Below are 16145 nucleotides of genomic sequence, written 5' to 3' on the forward strand. Positions count from 1 at the left end.
TTGGGAGATAAAACTCCACATTGGGCTTTAAAGAGCAAACCATAAGTGGACCAAACACCACATCTTTTACCCAAAACCTTAAGGCAATGAGTGTATGTGTCCTCACACTTATAAACCACTCAAACTTATCATTATATTCCAATGTGGGACTTAGTCACACTTGAATTCCCAACAATTAGGTCAGGGCTTGTATGACTTTCTCTGCCCTATCGATATGCTTTTGGGGCTTGTTGCTATTCTTCTGTTCAAACAAAGCATGAGAGAGGAACATATAATTGGTTAACTAAGATGGTGTTAAATAAGCACATGTAAGTCTCTCACTTCTATTTTGTATTAGATTAAAAAATATAAAGTGTAATAGTATTTATAGAGTAATAGAATTTTTGTTTTTTGTTTTTTGTTTTTTGAAGGTAAACTGAAATTTCATTAAGAGTCATTTGGCAAACAAGTCATTACATCATAAATAACTAAAGATAAAGCAGCTTCCCGAACCTCCTCCACCCAAACTAAATTAGCGTAGGTTTCGGCGTTCCTAGCTAGAAAATCCGCAACGGCGTTACCCGTGCGTCTAACTAAAGAGAAAGAAACAACATCAAAAACACATAGTAGCGTGCGACACTCCCTAATAATAGAACTCAAATAAGAACGCCCAACCTCCTTGGCTTTCCAAAAGTTATAAAGTTGTAAGCAATCTATCTCCAAAAAAATCCCCCGAAAGCCAAGATCAATAGCCAATTGCATTATCCATCTCAAGCTCATAGCCTCCGCCAGAAGTGGTGAAATAGCTGAATTGGGATAGGAGCATGCAGCAGCCATCACCTCGCCATTACAGTTCCGTGCCACCATGCCCAACCCAGTCGAACTATTCGCATGATAAGAAGCATCAAAATTGCACTTAATGTTACCTGAAGCCGGCTTCTTCCACCTCGCGGGGAAGGCCACCGACGGGGCACGCATCTGGTCTCGCACCTGGACCTCCTCCGTCAAGCAACTTACTCGGCTGAGCACATTATCCACCGTGAACTGCCACTGCTGGAAATTAGTATGAGGAATTGTTATTCAGACCCCCCCACAGCTATTCAGACCCCTCAAAATTGGTGAATTGTCCAAAATGCCCCTGTTTAAAAAAAAAAACTTCACAATTTCCCCACTAACTCCCCCCCCCCCCCTTCCCACTTCTCCCACTTCTTCAAACTTCCGAAACCCCCCTCCCCCAAACACATTTCACTCATTTAAATCTTCCTCATTCAAAATCTCCCTCCCTCTCTCATGCATCCTCCTCCACTGCCACCGCCATCGGTTCCGCCAGCGACACCGCAACCGAGTGGAGTCACCGCCACCCCCATCACCACCTTCTGCTGTCAACCACCCAAGATTCTTCCCGAAACTTAGGTTCGTTACGCGACCCGACCCATTATGTTATGGTTTTTATCGCACTTTGTAGATGCGTCTGTGTCGCAGCTTGAAGGTGCGTGTTCAGAATACACGCACCTTAAGGGTGCGCTTGATACGCACCTTAAAGGTGCGACCAAGACGCACCCTGAGAGTGCGTCTTAGACCCTTATCTGTCAAAGCTTCAATGCCTTTATGTTTTTGTTCTGTTTTGAGTCTTAAATACTTCACCTGTTTTGAACGCACTCGAAACATGAGGTTCAAACTGCGACTGTCACGCAATTTAAAGGTGCGTTCGAAAGAGGTAATTTCGGGTTTCAGAAAATTCATTCGGTCTGAATAGCTGTGGGGGGGGTCTGAATAACAATTTCCATTAGTATGGTTCCTAGCCTCCCAAATAGCATAAATCGTGGATTGTACAAGGGCCAGCAATTGAATTTTGTTGGAAGTGATATGCAATTGTTTTTAATGGATGATGACATCCGTCAAGGAAAAAAAAAGAGTAATTAAATTTAGCATGTATGTTATTAATTTTTCTAATATAGATTTATATTTAGATAAACATGCTTAAGTTGTTGTATTAATTTTCTTTCCTCTGTAACCAAAAGAAAAGTTGTTGTATTAGTTTGAAGAAATTGTTTAATTTACTTAAGTTGTTGTATAACAATAAGACAAAACTGAATGTCCATTGCTGGTATTTTTGTATGTGCTTGCTCAGTGCCAGCAATCTTATGACGACAGATCGTCCTATCCCAGTGTAAGAAGACATGTCAATTGAAATTATTGAAACCCGATGTGATTAATACATGCGTCATTTACTGCAATATTTTGGGCGTGCAATTTGAACTCTGAAAATCTATGTTAAAAAAAAACCAAATAAGACAAATTCCTGCCAATGGGCAAGAAGATTGAGCAAGAGAGGAGGAGTAAGTAACTATTTTAGTTTTTTCTTAAATATTCTTCATAGATTAAGCAGAAGAAACATGAACATATGCCATTACATAACACTGAATAAATGAAGCAAAGACTTAGAGGACCTCTTCAGCTCTTGCACCCAAGTATATATTATTTATAATAGGTGAAAAAGTTTCGAATTAAAAAGTTTGCATTACAATAACTGCTCCTCCGAACAAAATAAAAAAATAAAAACTAAGACTAGGTTCCAACAATCCTGAAGAATCGTATGAAGGTAAGATGAATTCCTAGTAAATTTCCTCAATAGCGATCAAATAACTATAAACAGTCGGTCTTAAAACAAACAAAACCTTTCCATCACAATCGTAAGCCATACGCCCAAAGCCCCCAATATTATTAGGGCTTAGAGGTTCACTCATGAATCGCTATTTTAGGCTATGTTTGGTTTTGTGTTGGCATCCTTCAAAGTACTTTTAATTTGCATAGAACTCTACACCCACTTGTTTGGTTATTGTTTTTCTTAGTTAACTCAACTTAGTTTGGGCTCCAAAGGTGGGTTTGATGGAAGTAGAAAACTTGTTACTTCTCTATTGATTAAAAGTTGGTTGAGGTTCTTTCTTAATAATTTTACACATTTAAAGTACTTTTAATCAATATTATTCAAACAATATTCATATGTCAAACTTACTTTTGAAATAAAAATATCCAAACATAAATCACATTATAATAAACTCACTTTTAACCAAACTCTGTTTTGTAAACTTACATTCACTCAAACTCTGTTTTACAAACTGAAATCCAAACACACACTTAATTGGTACATTCTAAATTGCGCTGTTATTTTCTTGAAAAGAATACAAAATTGAACTCTTTTGCAAATTGTCACTGGAATATAGGCTTATGGGACCAAAAATGAATATAGCATAAAATACAAAAATGTATCAATTTCTCGGGAAGCGTGATGGGTGTATATGAAATTATATGGAGTATGGACCATTGACATGACATACAAGCTGAGAACACGACAACAGGTGGAGGGTCCTTTGCTATCATACCTTTATGTGGAAAGGGACATGTGGCAAGTAATATATGGTACGTGCCCCCCACATGGTTGCTGTGTGCATTAGATGGAGAGAATACGAGAGTTGTGGTTGAATTTTTATTAATTTGATTAAGAGTTGATTGATTGTTCAATATCTAGAATCTAGAATTAAACAAAAGCAAGATTGTAGATAAATCAATAAGACTACCCACGATGGTTTCAACATTCAACACCCTCAACACTTCACTTTTTCTCTTCTCAACACTCCACATCACCTTCTCTCTCCAGTTCAACACTTCATTCAACTTTTACCCACTCCAATGGTTTTTCATTCAACACCCTACCCCCTACCCCACCACTTTTATTTCATATTTTGATTTAATTTTATATTTTTCTTTTGATGATTTCATAAAATTAAAATTTACGATAAAAATTAAATTAAATAAACTATTATCGATTTAATTTAACTTAATGTTTTTTTTATTTATTTAAATTAAATTAAATTAACGTAATATTTTTTTAACGTAAATTAAATTAAAACACTTAACAATTTAATATTTTTTTAAAAAAATATACACAATAATTTATTTTATTTTATTAACTTCAAATGGAAAAAAAGAAACTAAGCACACAATAATACATTTTATTTGGTTGTTGGGAAACTGATTTGGATGTTGATAATTGTTGGGAATTTGGTTGTTGGGAAACTGATTTGGATGTTGGGAATTTGGTTAGAAGAATTCTGGGTGTTGAAATGGTACTTATTAGGATCCATTTCAAAGCAAAGGGGATAGTAGAAAGATAATAAGATGAATAAGATGATGGAAAACTTGGTTTTTTTTTCTGTGTCCAAATCAAACGAACCAAGTCTCTATTTATAGAGAGAAAAAAAATCATGAATTTTGGTAATTTTTTTATATTTTTTTAAATTTTTTTTGAATGAAATAATTGAGTTGGAAAGATTAGGATAAAAGAAAATCGCCCGGACCAATCAACGCGTGACACGCGTCACCCTCAGACCGTCCTCTCTCTCCTCTGACGCGTGGCACGCACGCGCCTGTCGGTGCCCAACCGACGCGTGCCACGCGTCCCACCACGGCCTGCCCGTAACGCGCCCTGTCTGCGCGTGTGTGGCACGCACCTGACATCAACCAACCAGGCCGTGCCACGTGTCACTGCGGGCAGGTTTCAACACAGTTGAAAATTTTCAACACCTCTCTCCTCCTTCCAACTTTCAACACTCACTTTCAACACCATTAAAACCCACTTTCAACATTAAACTACCCACTTTCAACACCATTGTGGGTAGTCTAAGAGATAGGAGTGTCTGAGGGTATGACTTAATCAATGTTGCCAATTATGCTTATGAGAATCTCAACTATGCAGGAGTAAGGCTGAAGTGGCCTGCGTTTTAGACCTGGTATGCAGAGTAAGTCTTTTAATATGGTTTTAGTTGAGAAGAATTAGTGGCGTATTTATACCCAACCGGGTAGTTTGCTAGCACGAGTGTTTAAAGCAGTATACTTTAATAGAGGTAACATGCGAGAGGCCAAGAAGGGATATCATCCGAGCTATGTATGGACAAGCATCGTAAAGATAAGTTGGGTCTTTGAGAGAGGGGGAATGTGGCGAATTGTGGATGGGTCACAAGTCGACATATGGATTGATAATTGGTTACCGGGGATAGCACCTCTTATCTATAGGCAAGATCTTGTGGATGAGTTGACTTTTTCCAAGGTAGCAAAGCTTATTGATCAAGAGCACCATTGTTGGCGGAGAGATTTGATTGAGTATGTTTTTTGCCCAAGCACAGCGGCGATGGTCCTCTCCATTCCTTTGGGTATTATTGGTGGCATCGACGTGCTCTACTGACTAGGTGCAATTGACGGACAATACTCGTCCAAAGTCGGCTATGGTTTCATCAGGAATTTGCTTTCCCGCGACGAGGCTTCTTCATCCTCTTCGAGTTCCATAGAACCAAGCTTCTGGAAAAGGTTCTGGGTGTCCCATGTGTTACCTCGATGTAAGGAGACTTGATGGAGAGCTATATCGGGTTTCTAGCCAATGAAGGAGAAGTTTTTCCGGCGCCATATTGATGTGGATCCTGGGTGTGGCTTTTGTACAGCGGAAAGCAAGAAATATCGTAACGTAATCTCTTGGTTTTGACTTTGTTTTGTCTCCAGACCAACTTTTCTTTAATTGGCATAAAACGCTATGAGGCATGCTTTTGACAACTTGTTGATCTTCTCCAGACTGACTTCGAACCTAGACTAAAATCTCACACACTCTTGTTTTGTAAACGATTGCCTCGATGGTCCTCCACCACCGCACATTTCCTATTTCACTCTTCTTTTGTGCTTCTTATTTTTTTTGAAGAAACCGAATCATTTTAAGGGTTTGCTTCAGTGTTCTTACATTTAACTTTCCTGCTACTGCATCCCATGCTTTTCTTCTCCACATTTTTCTTTCTTCAGCTTGACCTATAACTGCTTCTCACTCTCACAGTTTTGACTTTTTTTTGTCTCCTGACCAAATTTTCTTTAATAGGCAGAAAACGCTACGAGGTCTGCTTTTGACAATTAGTTCTTTTGACTACACTACATGTTGATCTTCTCCAGACTTACTTTGAACCTAAACTTAGTTCTCACACTATATTGTTTTGTAAACGATTGTCTAGATGATCCTCCACCACCGCGCATTTCAGGTATCACTATGCTTTTATGCTTCTTATTATTTTCAAGAAACTAAATCATTTTAAGGGTTTGCTTCGATGTTCTTACATTTGTTTTTCCTGCTACTGCATCCCATGCTTTTCTCCCCCCCTGAACATGCCTTTTTTTGTTTACAGCCCAACTCTTCTTTCTTTTTCTTTCTCCCCGTTCTTTTTTCTTCAGCTAGACCTAGACCTACTTATCACTCTCTCGGTTTTGACCTTTTTTTTTTTTTTTTCTGCCGACCAACTTTTCTTTAATGGGCATAAAACGCTACGAGGCCTAATTTTGACAACTGGTTCTTGTAACTACTTTTTTAATCTTCTTCTGTCTCTCTCGTTTTGTAAACGATTGCCTCAATGATCCTCCACCGTCGCACATTTCAGACATCACTCTGATTTTGTGCTTCGTATTCTTACCGAATCATTTTAAGGGTTTGCGTTCTTACATTTTTTTCCTACTACTACATCTAGGGGTGTCAATGTAGGCATAACCCGCGGGCTCAACCCATAAACCCGCAGAAACGGGGCGGGGTGGGCCACAAAAGTGAACCCGCAAACATGGCGGGTCAATCCGCGGCGGGGCGGGTGAGCTCGCGGTTTCTCTATTTTTTTTTCAGATTTTTTATATATATTATTATGTGGTCTACATTGCTCTAAAAGTATCCACACCAATAAAAAAAATCACCTACTATAGTAGTGAGATCCAGTGGCGGAGCTAGGATTATTTTGAAGCCTGGGCAAAAAAAATTGAACTGCATAAAGAACAACTAAATATGACAAAAGTGTTGAGCTCCTGCAATTTTCTCTTGGCATAAGGGAATAATATCTTAAGAAAAGAGAATAATATATTAGATAAAAAGCAACCAAGAGAACAACCCTCTCAAGGTAGGGAAAAGGAAACTAGAGTCACCAAAAGAAGAACAAAAGATAAGTCCTCAACAAAAAAAACAAGAGACAACTAGACAAACTAACAACAAAGCTTGAGATAAAAGAACAAGAAAAAGAGGTAATTGAAACAAGTAGTTGAGGCAGAAGAACCAGCAGCTTCAGCACAAGAGATTTAAGAAAATAATCTTAACCCCAAAGGACCAAAAAAACACCCGAGCAAACAGCATAGAAGCGCCCAAGGTTCAACATAGCCGCTGCAAAAGTACACAGCAAAACAGTCCCCATGGCGAAGCAGCTGTACCATGAATAATGCAGTGCATACAGGTCAGGGGGCTGCAAGCTACAATCCTCAGCAGCATATCAGCAGCACAAAACAAAGATATGGCAGATTGGACAAAAGCTTTCAGAAATCAATCAAAAGTTGCATATTGTAAAACCAGCAGCAATTGTTTGACTCAGGACACAATAGAACTGTAGCAGCAGCAACCTAAATGTGATACTACTCTTGCACTTCACTCTTGGCAGCTCTTGAAAGTTCACTGTATCAGAATTCAGAAAGAGGAGGATCAAAAGAAATTAGAATCAAACTTTACAATGAAAATTGAGAGTTTGAAAAAAGAGAGACGGAACATACCAATAGTGTGCTAATTAATAAAATCACGAGGCAAATTCCCTTTGCGAGACTTATTTGTGGTAAATGTTCGAATAATATCAACATCTCTAACTGACTTGAATATCTCCCGCTCGGTGTAACATATCATCAAGTCATTGAACCACTCATTCCTGATCTTGTTGCGCAATTTAGACTTGATAATCTTCATTGCTGAAAAAGCTCTTTCAACAGATGCTGTTGACACCGGCAAAATCAAAGCCAACTCAATAAGTTTGTAGACCAATGGAAATAACAAATCTTTCTCAGTTTCAACCATCTTCAAAGCTAAACTTTTAACATCATCACAAGTAGAAAAGGAAACATGTCTCCTCACATGAAGTATATAAGTGGCAAGTTGCTCCCTTATTGTTCCACGGTCATCATCAGAAAAGTCAGCATGATAAATATCAGCAAGATGGGCAAGCTTATTAACATCAAACCTGGAGAAAGAGTTCTTGGGATCAAGACATGAAAAACATTTAAGCACAAGATTACTTCCTTCACTAAAGCGGTGATCCATCTCCACACATATTTTGTCAATAGCAACATAGAAAATCTCAGCACGGTAATGGTGAAGATTAGTGACAGTCCTCCCTTCTAGCCTTGAACGATCTCGAACCGGTATTTCTTCATCCATATTTGGCACCGGAATACCTTTATCAACACAAAATTCTTGGACATCACCAAATAAATCATCCTAACCACTCTCTCTCATTGTGGTCAAACGAGCTTTGACATCATCAACTAAATCCATGGCAAGTACAATATTAAGATCATTTTTTTGCAAGACTTTTGAAAGCTCGTTTGTGATACCAAACAACTTCAACATAAGCTTCAAAATGAAAGCAAATTTAAAGCTCTCCATTTTTTCTATCAAACCCGCTGCTTGAGATGGTCCACGTCCATCTTCATCAACCATACTAAGCACCTTTAACACGGAGGACCACATGTTATCCAAACGAAGCAAGGTAGTATGATGTGAACCCCATCTAGTATCTCCGGGTCTAGCGAGACTAGATGATTGGTGCAAGCCCCTTCCTGTAGATATCTCACCACTCTCAAGTCTATTCAAAATATCTTTGTGTTGTTCCTCCGTCAATGCATCTCGTCTCTTGCATGATGCACTTGTTGTGGTGACAATCAAGGAGATGTACTTAAAGAAATCATGTATAGATGAGCAACTACTAGCAACGGACACAACCACCAATTGCAAACGGTGAGCATAACAATGGACATAGAAAGCATAAGGATTTTCATCTAAAATCTTTTTTTACAAACCATTATATTCACCTCTCATATTTGAAGCCCCATCATATCCTTGCCCTTGTATCCTTGAAATAGATAACTTGTAATAATCAAGGATACCATAAAGAGCAACCTTTAGTGCCTCAGATGTAGTATTTTTGAAATGATGTAGTGCAATAAATCGTTCCACAATCTTCCCTTTGTCGCTAAAAAACCTAGTAAGAAAAATAGAACAAGGTTAGTTGGCGGCATGAAGAATAATAGGTAATGGAAAGTACAACTACTAACCTCAACATCACCGCCATTTGTTCTTTGAAAGATATATCACGTGACTCATCAATAAGCACTGAGAAATATTTATCACCAATCTCTTTCATAATCACCTTAGTAACTTCATGTGCACAACACATTACAATCTCCTTTTGAATGTCACCGGAAGTCATTGTGCAATTTTTTCCGCCACGGTCAAAAGCATCTCTCACTTGTTCATTGTTAGATTTTACTCAATCTACCAACTCTCTAAAATTCCCCTTGTTTAGAGAAGTAGATGATTCATCATGACCACGGAAAGTCATGCCTTGTGCAATGAGATATCTTGAACAATCTACAGAACAAATCAAACGGATCTTATACAATTCTTCAGATTCTCTGGTTGCTCTAGCCAACAAACTTCCCACACTTTGTCTTTGATTAATAAAATCATCATATTGCTTCACACATGAGTTATGCCTACTATTACAACTACCAACATGATCTTTCAAGGCTTGAGATGCATGCTTCCAATCTGTAAATCCCTCTTTGGTGAAGACTTCAAAACCAAATTGTTCGGCCCTCCCGGATTGCTTAAAGAGAAAGCAATAGAAACAATAAGCTGCATTCTTGAGCTCACTATATTCTAACCATGTGTATTGCTCATACCATTTCTTAGAAAATGCTCTTTTAGCCCTTCCAAATTCGGTTTGAGGAAATTTTGTCAAATTTGGTCGCATTGGACCCTTCGTGACATATGCCCTCCTCACATTGTCTTGAATCCCCGGAGCATACTCATCAATTTGTTTCCTACGACCTGGATCACGCACAACCTCATTTGGATTAAACTCATTGGCAACATTAGGCGGTGGCACTACTTCGGGTTCCGGTTGCACAACATTCACATTCTCAATACTTTCTTTATTAACCAAAAACCTCCTCATCTCTGAAATTGAATGATCTAAAGTTAATAATGAAACTTAATGATCTTCAATGGTCACATAATGATATACATTTACATCAAGAAAAAACAAATAGAAACAAGAATAAAATCCACAACACAGCAACTTTAACCAACACACAGTATACCAACAAAACCAAAATAAGGCCAAAACCAACCAGCTTAGAGGTAAATTACGCATGCCAAAATGCATTGAAAAGGCATAATAAAATACCCTGTAGAAGACCACTTGTCCACTTCAAATGCTTGAATTTTTTCTCAAGCATAGGGTGTTGTACGAAATGCACTAAAATCCAGAGATAGGTAAATTGCAATAGGAACATAGTATATTGAAATTGGATAGAACAACAACAAAAAAACACAAAAATCAGCATCATCATTCACCAATGAAACACAGTAAATGAATTACAATACCCAATTAAGAATAAAGCTGAAAATTTCCTTATCATATAAAGCAAGTGAAATAGAACTAGGAAGAGAAAAATCCAGAAAGAGGGGAAGCAGCATAATCAACAGAGGAGACAAATTTAGAGAGAGGGGAAGAAGCAAAATCAACATACCTAATAGAACAACTGAACAAGAGAGAGAGAGAGAGGAAGAAGCAGGCAAAATTGCACAAACTGGGGAAGATTCAAGCTGATCGTGAGCGTGAGCGTGAGCGTAAGCGGTGAGCGTGAGCGGTGAGGGTGAGCGTGAACTGTTTTTCTGTTGTGTGCAAGGACAAGGCAGAGTCATTCTATCTTTGTTTTTGCCCATCTGAATTTTTTTTTATATAAAGGGCTTATGGGCCAAGGAAAAAAAAATTTGGCAAGAAGTCTGGGCATGTGTCCAGCCTTGCCGGAGCCTAGCTCCGCCCCTGGTGAGATCCAAATTACATGTCCAGCAATACATAAAAAGTACATTATGTCATTATGATATCTCCTAAGGTAATTTGAATAAGAAATTATGAACTTTCAACGAAATTGATTTAACTAAACTACAGAACCAAAACATCCTTGGCACCAAGAATGACAACTTTGTAAGCATAATGAGACTAGGTCTAGAATCCAACATAACATATATTAATACCTACTGTAACCAAATTAGTAACGGATGTTACCTCTTAGGCTCTTACAGATAAGATTAATGTGCTCTTTGACACCAACAATTACTTAGCCAGCCCAGAAGTTAGAAACATTAGTTCGTTAGAATGCGAAAGAAACAACAAGATATAAATACTAGAAGGGAAGTAATATATGTTTCAGTTTCCCTGAAAATGTGAGCTGATATACTTTTATGTTTCTCCAAATTTCTCATGTCCCCTTAACTCTACAATCATCCTGATTTAAATTAAGGAAAAACACTAATATAATGTACAAGTTCAGGGTAATAGGATAAAATCACCGACTTATATTCTACAATCAGTTTTTTTTATTGGAACGAAATATGTTTTTAAGGTAAAATTATCATTTCATCGATAAAAAAATTGTTTTTTTACTTTGTGTGGGACGGGCTAGACTTTTTCTACTCGCATCTCATGCAGGTCAGACCGGGTGCGTTGGGTTGCCCGTTTTGACACACCTAACTGCATTCCATGTTTTTCTTCCCCCATGAACATGCATTTTTCTGTTTACAACCCAACTCTTACTTTGTCTTTCATTCTCCTCGATTTTTTCATTAGCTTGACCTATACCTACTTCTCACTATCTCGGTTTTGACTTTTTTTTTTGTCTCCCGACAAAGTTTTCTTTAATGCGAAGAAAACGCTACGAGACCTGCTTTTAAATCTAGACTGTCTTCAAATCTAGACCATGTTCTTACACTCTCTCGTTTTGTAAACGATTGCTCGATGATCCTCCACTGCCGCACATTCTAGGCATCACCCTTCTTTTTTACTTCTTTTTTTTTGGAGTCAAAAGGGTGCTCTGTTCGAAATTCATCATACTCAAAGTTCAAAGGGCGAGTTTGGACATATTCTGCAAAGAAATATCATTTGCACGTTCAAGGATGGGATTGACAACATGCCCCAAAAGAAGGATACCTGTGTGATCTTCAGTTGACCGAAGTTTGCATCATGAGAGGTGCGAGTAATGGTCTGATTGTGGTGTTAGTTGGACGTATGGAAGCGACTACCTCTACCATCCAGGCAATCTTTTGAGAAGTGTCATTCTTAATATCAATAACCAACTTTTGTAGGAGAGAACCGATACATCTTAGCTTAAAGGCAAAGGATCCATGGACATGAGTTCATGAAAATTAACCTGAGAGCATAACCAAGATATAATGGATGCATCATCTCTTTGTAGAGATATAATGAATGCATGCTCATATTCCCTAGCAGAAATCAACGCTCCTCTTTAGGACATAGTAGCACCACAACCTTTTCATGAAGTGTCATCAACCTTCTCAGATCCTCAAGCACTTTGGTTAAACTATAATGGACTTCCGAAACTGCAGCAATGGACTCCCTTTTTGGAATGTAGCATCCACTTGTTCCAACATGGCTTTACATGAGCTCTAAAATGCAGGAACAACTGATGTCTTCAATAAGGATTTAAGTTCATCTCATGAAGCAAGGATTTTCTTTACGTCTTAAAATGTTCTTGAATTTGCCATGTTAAAGTAGTTACAAGTTTTGAGTTTACTGACTCAACAAGTTCATTCACCACTGATGTTTCAAAACTAGATGTAACAGCATCCTCAAGCACCTGTTTTCCCCTAGTCTGGAATTGTGCTTCGATTTGCCTTGCTATAGTAGCTTCAAGTTTTGAATAAACCAACTTATCAACCACTGATGTTTCAAAACTAGATGTAACAGCATGCTCAAGCACTTGTTTGCTGCTCGCATGAAAGTGTGCTTCAAGTTGTCTGGCTATAGTAGCTTCTAGAATCAATCAACTTATCAAGGAGATTCACCACTGCTGTTTTTTCTCTTTAAGAAACCGAATATTTTTTAGGGTTTGCTTTAGTGTTCTTAAATTTTTTTCCCGATATTGCATCTCAAGCTTTTCTCCCCCTCATGAACATGGCTTTTTCTGTTTAGAGCCCAACTCCTGCTTGATTTTTAGGGTTCCAACAGTACAATAATATGAATAATCATTAAAAATCAACATGATTTTCAGTATTAGGTCGCCGGACCTATATATACTATTATCACATGTAATCATTCAAAATCAACATAAGTACAATGCAAACATAACAAAGCTCAAGTTTTTCAATGTTAGGTCACTAGACCTATTTATTCTATCTCCTAGCATAAAACAATGATGAACTCTCATGTTCCTCACTGTTAGGTCGCAAACTCTTCCTCTTGCAGCAAGCGAGATCACCTGTTGCGGATTATGTTGAAGATGTACTTCCCAACCTCCAACAAGTCTTTATTTGTTTACAACCCAATTCTTGCTTTAAGGAGAGTGCTAGAGGAAAATTTGATGAAGCAATTGGTAACTGGCACATTTATTTTGTTTCTATGAATGATTCGTATCGCTTTGAAAATCTGGATTTTTCATTTTCATTTTTTTCTTCTATGTGCCTTGACTAAAAGATGAATTCGAATTTGAACTGCCCTTGCCCATCTTACGCGGAAAAGCCAGAGTAATAATGACTTATCATGTGACCAGCCATGCCGTCATGGCCTGATACACGGAGGGGTTTGCCCCTATAAAAGGAACGACGATTATTACCACCAGGGATTACTTTGGGTGCATGTCTTTTTTTATAAGAAATATACCCTACAACCTTTTAAGGATCTTCTCGCACAAATAGATATAGCATTCGGTGGTTGGTCGTGGAAGACCTCATCTTTGGGCAGGATGATATCACCATAGAGGCTTTCGACGACCTTAAAAAGGCAACGTATGTGGCCATTCACATGATCACCCGATTTGAGATGGACAGGGTTATAGGGCTAATTAGCATGAACTATCTGGATTAGCTACTGAGCCCTGATCTAAGATTCATGATCGGATCTCATATTAGGCTAGCCCTCAAGAGGGGGGAACTGAATGCACGATTTATTTTGACTTGCCACGCTGAGAAACACCAGGCGTTCGGAAAGGCTTTGCCAAAGCATGAAAGATTGTCAACCAGACATATTAATAAATTGTTCCGTTGATGATTAATGTATGGTATGCGATGCCAATTATGCTTTTCCCTTTATTTTAATTTGTGTTTAGACTAAACTTATGGATTGTGTGTACTTTAATATTTGTTGATGACAATTTCTAACTCTGTGGAACTTTTTTTGAACGTACTCTGTAGAACTTATGGCAGTAGTTTTAGCGCAATAATTTATATTTTTATGTTATGATGCATTATCGATATCTGATTTTCTATCGTTTCTTGCATCTTATATTACCTTGTAAATAGGTGGTTGCTTCACTTGCTAAGTCTCGTATAAGGATAAGATTTGTTATGTATGTATACGTTTTGACTTTTTTTTAATACACACTCTTCATAAAACTCCATGTTCTTTCTCTCATTCTTCATTCATTGGAAAGCCATCGCAAGCCTTAAGGGAAGGAGAAGATATCACCGTCGTTGAGGGAGAAGCCGTCGCCATCGCCGCCGCCGCCGCTTGACTGATCATGGAGGAAGTCATGGATGATAAGATTCTTCGCCACCTTGAATGTCAAATTACCAATGAACTGTTGATTGACCCGATAATCCTTTGAAATGGGCAAACTTATGAGAGGTCAGCCCTGCAATAATGGTTGCTCGTAAAAGCAATATGCTCAATAACCAAATAAGCCCTAGACTAATTCGCTCCCCTCATCCCCAACCATACTCTCCGAGACTCCATTTTCTTCATTGTCCGTAACCTAATCACCAACCATGCTTGCACTATACAAGTCAAAGTAGAGGCACTCACTTACCTCAAGAACCTCTACAACAGTGTCCCCCAATTCTGCCCCCGCCTCGTCACCGCCCTCGTCCCTACCCTCCTCTCCCTGTTTAGATCGAATGCATGAGTTTTTGACCCAGTCGGTGTCTGCCTTTGATGACCCTATTTTAGTAGTGTTTTTAGGGTCAATCTTTGATAGTTTTGAGTCTTTTTGTTGAGTCTCATGTAGTGTTTCATGCATTCTCATGCATTTTTATCTTTTCTTGAGTCTTTGTTTTGTTTTGGTAATTTTGTAGTTTTATAGGGAGTTTTCTTGTATTTTAAGTTAAGTTTAGGACTTGCATGATTTTCTTTTGTTTTATGAAGGACCTCTTGTGCTAATGAGCTCTTTGAGCTTCTAGATTCTTCCTTGACTTGTTGGTTAGGTTTGGAGAGCAGAAACTGAAGGTAATAGAAGGCCAAGAAGCATGGAATTGAAGGAGGACTTAAAGAGGATTGAAAGAGGAGTTACAGAAGCCAAATAGTCTTTTCCAAGCGAGCTTGAGCGCCTAGGCGCTGGGAATTGGCGCCTAGGCGCTAGTGCAATTTCCTGAAGCCTTTGGAATTGGCGCCCAGGCGCTGGGAATTGACGCCTAGGCGCCAATTAGCTCCAGAGAGCATGTTTTGGGCATGCAATTGGCGCTCAGGCGCTCTGAATTGGCGCCTGAGCGCCCAGACTCGTATTTTTTGTGTATAAATAAGGTTTTAGGCCAATTTCTTTGGGAGTTAGACATTGTTACTCATTTTTGGAACAAGTTTGAGAGCTGAGGAGAACTTTGGGGCTGTAGGAAGGCTTCCAACTTGTATTTTTATCAGGTTTTCATTACATTTTCTGCATGAATTCACTAGCCATGAGTGGCTAGTTTCCTTTTTGCTTTGGGTTAAGAGATTCTATGAAGTTTTAGTTTGTTAAATCATATCTCTATGCATGAGTTCTTGATTTAATCTTGTATTTCATTTCCTTTTTGCATGTTTAGCTTTGGTGCACCTTTGCTATAGGCTAGATTATAATCAAATGGAAGTTTGTTATGATTTAGGGACATGAATTGAAATAGATCCTTCTATACTTGCTTCTAGGCATAGAGTGAGGGGAGGGTTTTGTTGGCCTGAATATACATGCTTTTTAACCTCTTATGAATGTTTAAGTACACAAGGAATTGGGCTTAACTTTCAGTTTGAGAGAATTACTTTTGTGAGGAATCAACTAGTAAGTACATAGACTATAAC

At 38.4% G+C, this 16145-nt stretch overlaps 1 protein-coding gene and 1 pseudogene across 1 annotated transcript; both read right to left on the reverse strand.

Annotated features, from left to right (window-relative positions):
* Positions 1-7594: 7594 nt before the first annotated feature.
* LOC130744010 (uncharacterized) lies at positions 7595-8239 on the reverse strand. The gene has a single exon (XM_057596209.1). It carries the CDS (start codon positions 8237-8239, stop codon positions 7595-7597), a length of 645 nt encoding a protein of 214 aa, XP_057452192.1.
* On the reverse strand, positions 8235-10780 carry LOC130743577 (uncharacterized; annotated as a pseudogene).
* Between the last annotated feature and the right edge of the window lie 5365 nt (positions 10781-16145).

The sequence above is a fragment of the Lotus japonicus genome, chromosome 1 (assembly GCF_012489685.1).
Source record: "Lotus japonicus ecotype B-129 chromosome 1, LjGifu_v1.2".
NCBI classification, from domain to species: Eukaryota; Viridiplantae; Streptophyta; class Magnoliopsida; order Fabales; family Fabaceae; genus Lotus; species Lotus japonicus.